The sequence below is a fragment of the Alosa alosa genome, chromosome 15 (assembly GCF_017589495.1).
Source record: "Alosa alosa isolate M-15738 ecotype Scorff River chromosome 15, AALO_Geno_1.1, whole genome shotgun sequence".
Taxonomy (NCBI): Eukaryota; Metazoa; Chordata; class Actinopteri; order Clupeiformes; family Clupeidae; genus Alosa; species Alosa alosa.
In genome coordinates this window covers 27,162,893-27,172,045 of record NC_063203.1, presented here as the reverse complement: position 1 = coordinate 27,172,045, position 9,153 = coordinate 27,162,893, and the positions used below count along the sequence as shown (strand labels likewise).

The 9,153-nt window shown below is 41.3% G+C and overlaps 1 protein-coding gene across 1 annotated transcript in view; it reads left to right on the top strand.

Moving 5' to 3' along the window:
* The window catches only part of gipr (gastric inhibitory polypeptide receptor), a 58,479-nt gene that overhangs the window by 30,403 nt on the left and 18,923 nt on the right, over positions 1-9,153 (top strand). Inside the window, exons 4-5 of the mRNA XM_048264053.1 lie at positions 1,229-1,336; positions 2,954-3,075. Coding sequence (XP_048120010.1) covers positions 1,229-1,336; positions 2,954-3,075 — 230 coding nt within the window. The remainder of the gene's footprint in view (positions 1-1,228; positions 1,337-2,953; positions 3,076-9,153) is intronic.

The following is a 9,153-nucleotide window of genomic DNA, read 5'->3' as shown; positions in this document are numbered from 1 at the left end:
CACACACGCACACGCATTACTATCAATAATAATACATAATAATACATGCACACACGCTATCAGCACACACACGCATTACCCATAATAATACATACATTGAGCACATTACACAATACACACATATCGCGACACACACATTGCCACATGTACACACATGCACATTACGCCACACACACATACAGTACACATACGCATTTCACACACACAAACAGTACACATAAACACACACACACACACACAAATTCAATACATTAGAAAATAATATGTAATCTAAATCTAAATGGTAAGGGTACATGAAGAATCATCTATTTTTTAACACAATTTATTTAATTTGTAGATACAATCCAGATTTTGTCAAATCCAGAGGCATAAAAAAATTCCAAACCAATGGCTCATTGTGTAAATGCTGTGGACAGATGTGGAGAGAGGGAAATGACAGAGAGGCGTTGACAGCAAACTTTTCCCCATGTGCAGGGATCCAAAGTGATGTACTAATGTATGTCTGTAGTGAGCATGCTCTGAGCCGTGCTTATTAGTCATCCCACTCACTAATCCCCTTCATCGCACCTCATCCCCCAGCCTGCAGACTCTTACTAACACATTAATAAAAACCTAATCTTCCCAAATGGAAAAATGTAACCCTTGGGCCCCAAAAGGCAAGCGTGTGCTAACTACATGCAAATGTCCTACTGTCGTGTAGCAATGAGCACTCTCTGCCCACACTGAATCTGTTAAATATGCCGCTCTATTGTAGGATATTTCTCGTTCGAAATAGCAAAACCAGAAAGAAAATAAGAAAGGGGGCGCCTGACCAAAGATCTGCTTAAATCGTTGTACCACACTACACACTGCCCAGCACTGAGTCATGCTACATCCAGCTAGGACATTCCAACTTAAAACAGTCAACAAACAGATTTAGTTGCTAAGGCTCGCTCACATTGCATGCAGTGAGGACACGATGTCAGCTGGTGGTGACATCTATTCACATTCTGTTATCATTTCTGTCTGTGGGGAAATAAAATATGTCATTACATTTTGGAATGTATTGCTTTAAGGTTGTCTAGTTTATCTGGTATCTCATGAATGCAAAGGAGGTCGTTTCTCTCAGTGTGGATGTGTTGCTGTTCCCACATTCTGCTTTTCATATTCCACATTGATTTTTCACCTTCTTTCTTTCTTTCTTCCCTCTCTCCCCTCTGTGCTCTCGTCTGCATCTCTGCTCCGACAGGTCTGGTGTGTGGTCGTATGTTCGACATGTACGCCTGCTGGGCAGATGGTCTGCCCAACACCACCGTCAAAGTGCCCTGCCCCTGGTACCTTCCATGGTATGACCAAGGTACATCGGTTAACTAGGTAGCAGCTGGGGCAACTGGGGTAGCCGTGGCCTACTGGTTAGCACTTCAGACCTGTAACCAGAGGGTTGCCGGTTCGAACCCCAACCAGTACCGCTGAAGTGCCCTTGAGCAAGGCACCTAACCCCTCACTGATCCCCGAGCGCCACTGTTGATGCAAGCCGCTCACTGCGCCAGGATTAGTGTGTGCTTCACCTCACTGTGTGCTGTGTGTATTTCACTAATTCATGGATTGGGATAAATGCAGAGACCAAATTTCCATCACAGGATCAAAAGAGTATATACTTATACTTATACTAGGTAGTAATAGTCAGGGAGCTCACAAATAAATCTGTCACTTATCTGTGTTGTAAGTGGTTTTGTGCAGGAAAAGCATTATGGCTTAGCACCAGGCCTCTGATGACAGTGGTTGGAGTAACCTTTTTAATGCATGAGGATAGATATTGGAGTGACCTTTTTAGTGCATGAGGATCTTCTATGGGCCTGTTCAAAAATCTCCTCAAAACACATCTCTTCACTGATCCCCTCACCTTCCCACCCAGTACACTTACGCATGCACACACACACACACTCACACACTCACACTCACACACACACACACTCACACATACAGTACATACTACCACCCCTTCTTGTAAAGCGACCTTGAGTTTCTTGAAAGGCGCTATATAAACCCAATTAATTATTATTAGGGCTGTCAATCGATTAAAAAAGTTAATCTAATTAATTACATACTCTGTGATTAATTCATCTAAATTAATCGCAAATATATAATATTTGCTGTGAAAGTATTTTAAATATTTAAATTCAAATGAATCATTGAATAATCAGCATTAGTGACATTAAAGTTCAAAAACTCTTTTATTAATATTTTAATAATGGCCATAATAATCTATGATATGACCTAATATGCTGAGGAAATAAATTCAAAAGTGCTTCGGAAAGAAGTTTTTTTTTCATATACAAGGTATGTCAGGCCACAGATATAACCTAGGGGACACAATGAAAATAAATGTACACTCCCCTTAATGTCAACACTATTTCTTTGCATTGATGTGTGACTTTAGAGTTGATGAACTCTGGTGATATGCAAATTCCTTGCTGCAGACATTGCAGAGGACTTTATTTTAATCAACACCATCAGGCTGTTTTTTAAAAGTAAATGTTCCAATCAATGATCTAGGCAGCACATTTTCTTCTCTCTCCTTCTTTTTACAGTCTAATGGTTACTGACTACAACGGCTCGGGGTCAAAGGTCATACGGAATTGATTAATCTGCGTTATTTTTTTTTAATCAGTTATTTTTTCTCAACTTAATTAATCGAAATGAATCAGTTATTTTGACAGCCCTAATTATTATTATTATTAGTAGTAGTATTATTATTAGTATTATTATTATGAGTATGGCACTGCCACTGGATTGAAGTAACCTTTTTAGTGCATGAGGATAGATATTGGGCGTAAAATAACCGGTGGTGTTATGACCATTTCAAGGTTCTGCAGCTCTACAGAGATGAGGGGCAATCAAGGAAAATTACAGTTTTTAAGTTTAAGTCCATTTTTTGCTTTACTTACCAGGGTTAATTGTTCTTCTGTTCCAGTGCGGAATGGCTTTGTGTTGCGGGAGTGTGGGGCAGACGGCCAGTGGGCCAACAACAACACCAGTCGCACCTGGAGGGACCACTCCCAGTGCAATGACGACGGAAGCCAACAGAGGGCGCAGGTACGGAACAAAAATTGGGGGAAATATCTATTTATAAATGACAGAAACGTCTGTCTGTCTGTGTTTGTGTTTGTTTGTGGTTAACTGTCAAACTGTTGACAGGTGGCAGGTGCTATGGGCATGAGTAAGTGCAGTGCTAAGTTAGACGTTGCTTGGATAACCGATGTAAAAGATATTGTTACACACACTGCGTGTGTGTGTTTGTGTGTGTGCATGTATGTGTGTTTTAAACGCATATCTGTCGAACCATTCGTCTGATTGATTTCAAATTTGGCAAGTGTCTTGTGCAGAGCAACTGGCAAGTGCAGTGTATGTGCAGAGTAACTGCAAATTTGACGTTGTTTAAATAAGAAATGTAAAAAGTATCGTTAAATATATCTGTAAAAGAAGCACACATTGGCTTTCGCTGCTCTGCTGTAGCCACTCCCCCTCTCCTTCACACAGCACTGTAGCCACTCCCCCTCTAATTCCCACATCACTGTAGCCACTCCCCCTCTCATTCACACAGCACTGTAGCCACTCCCCCTCTTACTCACACAGCACTGTAGGCTACCAGAGAGGTTAAGCAATCTTTCTCAAACACCTGGTACGTCTGTGCCTCCAAGTTGTCCATTAGAGGCTATTTGACATATAAAATAGATATTTACACAGCACTGTGGGCTACAGTGGCATGCACAGACATTTTGAGGTGGAGGTGCTCAGGAGGGGGGGGGGCACTTTTTAGCGCACGTGGAACACTTAATTATAAAAAAAAATTACACGCACATGTTGAATGAAATTTGACTTGTGCTGCAATTAGTAAATCAATATACAATTAAGACAATAAAGAGACCAAAATGTGTTCATTTATGTTGCCTAACAAAACCTATACAACAGAAAACGTTCGTCTTAACACATAGATTTGCAATTGCAAACTCTACCGAAATTATTTGTAGCCTATGTGGTCGTCCTCACGTTATCTGTCATTGACTTGGGCTACAGCGTAAAACTTTATCAGGTGACCAGTCGGCTAAAAATGCTTAGTTGTTTGATGCTGTATGAGACATTTTACAGCACAACAAAATGATTACACGTTGGGCTTAGCGGGCAAACTGTACGATTTACTTGATCTGTAAGACAATAAAGAGACCAAACAGTACGAGAATGAATGCAGATGGGCATTTTTCACAGTTAATGGGGAACTTCCCGTTTCTTCTGTCACAAATGAATGTGTTAATACATGTTGCCTAACAAAACATATACAACAGAAAACGTTCTTATTAACACATAAATTTGCAAAATCTACCGAAATTATTTGTATGTGGTCGTCACGTTATCTGTCATTGATTTGGGCTACAGCGTAAAACTTTATCTAGCTTCATCTAACTAGTTTATCAGGTGACCAGACGGCAAAAATGCTTGTTTGGTGCTGAATGAGACATTTTACTGCACAACAAAATTATTACATGTGGGCTTAGAGGGCAAACTGTAAGATTTTGCTTGATCTGTATGTTACCTGGCTGATGGGGCACCGGAGAAGCAGCCTGTCAGCGACCATGCCCGCTATCTGAAGACGCTTACTGAACTGCTATGGTGCTGCGCATCTGGCGTGCCCTGCACGCGACCGCGCGAGTTCACGTGACAAAGGAAGAGAGCTAGGCTGGTCGGGTGTGCGCAAGGAGGTGGCTAATTTCAGGGCATTGTTTCAGTCGTTTTTAATGTGTCAGGTTTTCAAAAGATCATTTCAAAACCGACCTCAGTAAAATCTTAATAATATTAATAATTAAAAAAAAAAGTTTAGCAAGAATTTCAAAAGGGCATTTTCGCTGATAAAGGGCAAACTTCCTTGGTGCTTTAGCACCATGTGCTATGTTAGAACTAGCAATGCTTAAACAAGCTGAATAAGAAGCCATGTGCACCACCTAGTCTATGTATGCACGCCTATGGTGGGCTACCAGAGAGGTTAAGCAAGCCTTTGGCAGAACTGAATCCGAGGGTAAAATGTTAAAGGAATTGTTTAGAATAATTTCACCTTTGCACAATGACCTCGAGCCCCCCCCCAGAAGCTTTTTTCCCTTGGTCGAACATTGGTTTATAGCGCTATCAGCCAGATGGCACACTAAAAATCCTCATGATAGGAGGAGGGAATACATAATCAAGTAGCTCTAGTAGTTTTAGCTCTGCCTTATGTAAAACAGTTCACATATTATGACTTTTTGCACCTATGGTGTCTTTTAGTTACTCATATGAAGACAGGATAAATACACACTGCCACTATCTAGTCAACCAGCTTCCCCCAGATGAAATAAGTGGTTTGAAGCCATGGGAGTTGGTGTTCATGCTTTAGCTATTGCAGCTTCTTTTAAGTAGTTTGAAGCCACAAGAGCCGTTGCCATTGTGAATCAACAGGGGTCTCCAACATGGCTGACCTCATGGCAGTCTCAATGTTGTGCTTCAGTGAGATTCTCTTATCTCTCTGGAACATACCTTACCATACCTTACTATGCACAGAGAATCACAGGCTCAGTCCCTGCCTCAGTTATTGCAAGCACCTTTGATTTATTAATCACCACTATGTGGATACTGTTTTTAGAATTGATTTAGATTAAGTGTTAGTATAATTTGTATTTTAATATATTGTATTAAGTGTTAGTATAATTTGTATTTTAGTATATTCTTTATCTTCTACTGTCCTTACTGCTTAGTTGTGTTTTTATATTATATAGTTTAATTACTCTTTCTGCTGTTAAATAATGTGTTTGTGTTGTATGTATGCTGCTGCTGAGACCTTGAATTTCCCCTGGGGATCAATAAAGTATCTATCTATCTATCTATCTATCTATCTATCTATCTATCTATCTATCTATCTATCTACAGGAAAGCATGGCTTCCCCAGCCTTTTCTCTTGCTTAAAGGGAGACATTCTGCACTGTTTCAACAACAAAAAGGGGATACTGTATAGATAGATATATAAAGAGAAAGTGACAGGGAGCAGAGTGAGAGAGAGAGAGAGAGAGAGAACAGTATTGATGCCCAAGGGGACATTTTTGAAAACAATTCAGCAGTGTCCCATATAGCAAATTTCACTCTTCAATTTCACATCAATTTCAGCTGTTTGGATATCCACATGATTAGATTTTTCTTGTCCGTCTGAAGACAGACCAGCAGGTTATTCATCACAAAACTCTTTACTCTTATGGCACCATGGAGAGAGAGAAGGATAATAGGGCCATGCCAGTAAAAGAAAGAGCTTCTGAAGCCAATACAACATTTTATCACTGGTTACAGGGAGATAGCTGGGGATTATACAAACGAAAAAAGAGTTCTTGTGTGAAATGTGTGTCTAAGTGAAATTTGAAAAAGATAGATAGATAGATAGATAGATAGACAGATAGATAGATAGATAGATAGATAGATAGATAGATTAGAGATAGCTTGCTTTTATTCATTCATTTTCAAGGGGGAAAAAGGGCTCATCCTTAAGGAGTAAGATGGGCTTCATGTTGGCAAATCATAATGTGCATCTATGTTTCAGTCAGACTGTGCTTGTTATTACAGGGTAGAATCAGAGGTGCAGAGATGCCTCTCTGGTTGAGATATGCTCTATCTCTGTGGATTAAAGCTCAGAGGTCTGATTTGGTGACAGAAAGTCCATATCTCCATGGCCAGTGGCAAGAAAGTAATTTCGTCCTTGAGTAAGAGGCTTTCACTCAGAGTGTTTTCCCTCTAATCTTTTAAATACTTTATTCTTAAAAAATGATTTAGGGACCAGTTTTGTATTAAACACAACAAAATTCAGTTTTTGAGGTATGATCAGTTTTTTGAGAAATTTAATCATCCAATCAGTACACATGGAACCGGTTATGTGGTTGCCTGGTAACATTGCTCAATCTGAACATGCATTGACAATGTCAGAGACTTGTCTCCACTTTGTCTCTACTCTGGGGGCATCTCTAAAATCATGACCCCAGCGGGTAGCACTGTAGCTGCCTGGCTACTCTAGCTGTTAGCTGCGGCAACATAAGCACCGATTGTTTTGGTTTTTTTTTCTCATACTCGACAATACTCAGTGACTTTGAGAATCAGAGATCTATGTGAAAAATGGCCAGAGTTTTCCTTTAAGGCATCAGGAGGGGGGGTTACCTAACACACATACATAGGCCTACTGCACAGCCATGTGCCAGCTAGCTACCATTACACTCAACACCAACTCCAACCAACTACATCAACTACATCCAAGCTGGGTTTGAGGCTGCACACTGAGCAGATGCACAACTGTTTGGGTGGGCAAGACACAAGGCTTGCGTGGGCTAAGCCCATCCTGACCCCTGCCTATAGCCGACGCTGACAGGGGCGCCTTAATACCACCCGAGGCCCCTGGGCTATATGTTTTTTAAGGCCCCCCCCCCCTCCCCCACCGCAAATATTAATTATGATTAAATGATACCCGGCCCGCGATCTGACCCGACACATAGCGTGCGCTTTTGGTTAATAACATGCAGTGTAGCCTATCATTATTCAGCCTATGTAAAACCTTTACATAAACAGGAACAGAAAGCCCTCGAAGCATGTCCGCCTACCCATACCCATGATTGCTTATCAAAAAGGCTAGCCTACTGCACGAAAACAAGCGTTGAACTGTTACAACACTGGTAGGCTAAGTTAAAAGATGGGTACACATGTGGACGTTTAAAAGCTTGTGCATGTGTTTGTCTGCCGGTTCGTGTATATGTGCGAATGGGTTAGCACAAACTTAGATGTTGGTGAACGGAGATGCAGATCACTAATTCATTTATTTGCGCCACAGCCTATGTTCTGTGTTCACTCCAATGAGACAAGTGAAATACATGTTTTTAAAGCCGTTTCATTTCCAGGCTATTTGCTACGATATTTACCTGCTATGCCTTCTGTTTTCATGGACAGTTACAGGAATCCACGTCATTCGTTTATCGTTTATCGCTTCAATCCTACCCACGTTATCTCCAGAGTTTGTATGATAAGTTTGTCAGTCAGTTTCAGCCTCTCCTCTAGCTCCTCTTCACCCGTTGGGATTTATTACGTTTTGTTACATTTTGTTACACTCTAGAATTGGAGAAGACAAAGGGGGGCTCTGCATGGATGCAGTACGATGTGCTCAATTATTTAGGCTAGCTCCAGAGTAGGCTAATGACGCCGCGAATACGGACACGCCAGTTTATTATTATTGATTATCATTATTATTATTATTAGGAGGCCCCTCATTGGTCGAGGCCCCTGGGCTGAAGCCCAGGTAGGCCCCTGCATTAAGGCGCCAGTGGACGCTGACGGTACATACCATAGCGAGATGCGACACGTATTTTTGGTTTTGGTTAGGTTTACCATCAGGCTAAGGAATACATAGTACCATGTAATCACGTGGTAGTAAGTACTAGTACTAGTACTATTATTGGGGCGGCAGTGGCTCAGGAGGTAGAGGAGGTGGAGAAGGTTGCCGGTTCGAGCCCAACTCCCCCTGAGCCTGTTGAAGTTACAGCAGCTTTGAGAACCACTGATGGGCTGCTAAGAAAGACTCTGTTGTAGTTTCTAGCCTACACAAACAAATTTCTGTCAATTAAACCTCTTATCAGTGCAGAGTATTTATGGGTGTCCTCATTTATTGTGATGTCCAAGTTCCATGATAGTGTTTGTTTAACGCATGCAGTGTGTGGTTTGGCTGTCTTCAGCTTAAAGTTTCTGTCCAAAATTGCGGGTATCGGCAGACAGTCGGGTGGCACTCTCACCTCCTGTCTTACCTGATAGAAATCTTCACCTTTAGCTCAGTCTCTGGTCAAAACGTGTGTCATATTCATGTAAGCCTTGTCTGCATGAGATTGTAATCTGTACCAGGCATTAGAATGTGCTTGCTCTGTGCGTAAAGCCACTAAAGGTTGTTGCTGTAACCTACTGGTTGTGCTTTGGGGTTAGTGAGTCTGTCTGGCGATGCGGGTGGCACTCTCACGTCCCGTCTTACCTGCTGATCCAGTAACAGGAGATAGATATCTTCACCTTTAGCTTAGTCTCTGGTCAAAACGTGTGTCATATTCATAGCATGTAAACCTTGTCTGCATTAGATTATAATCT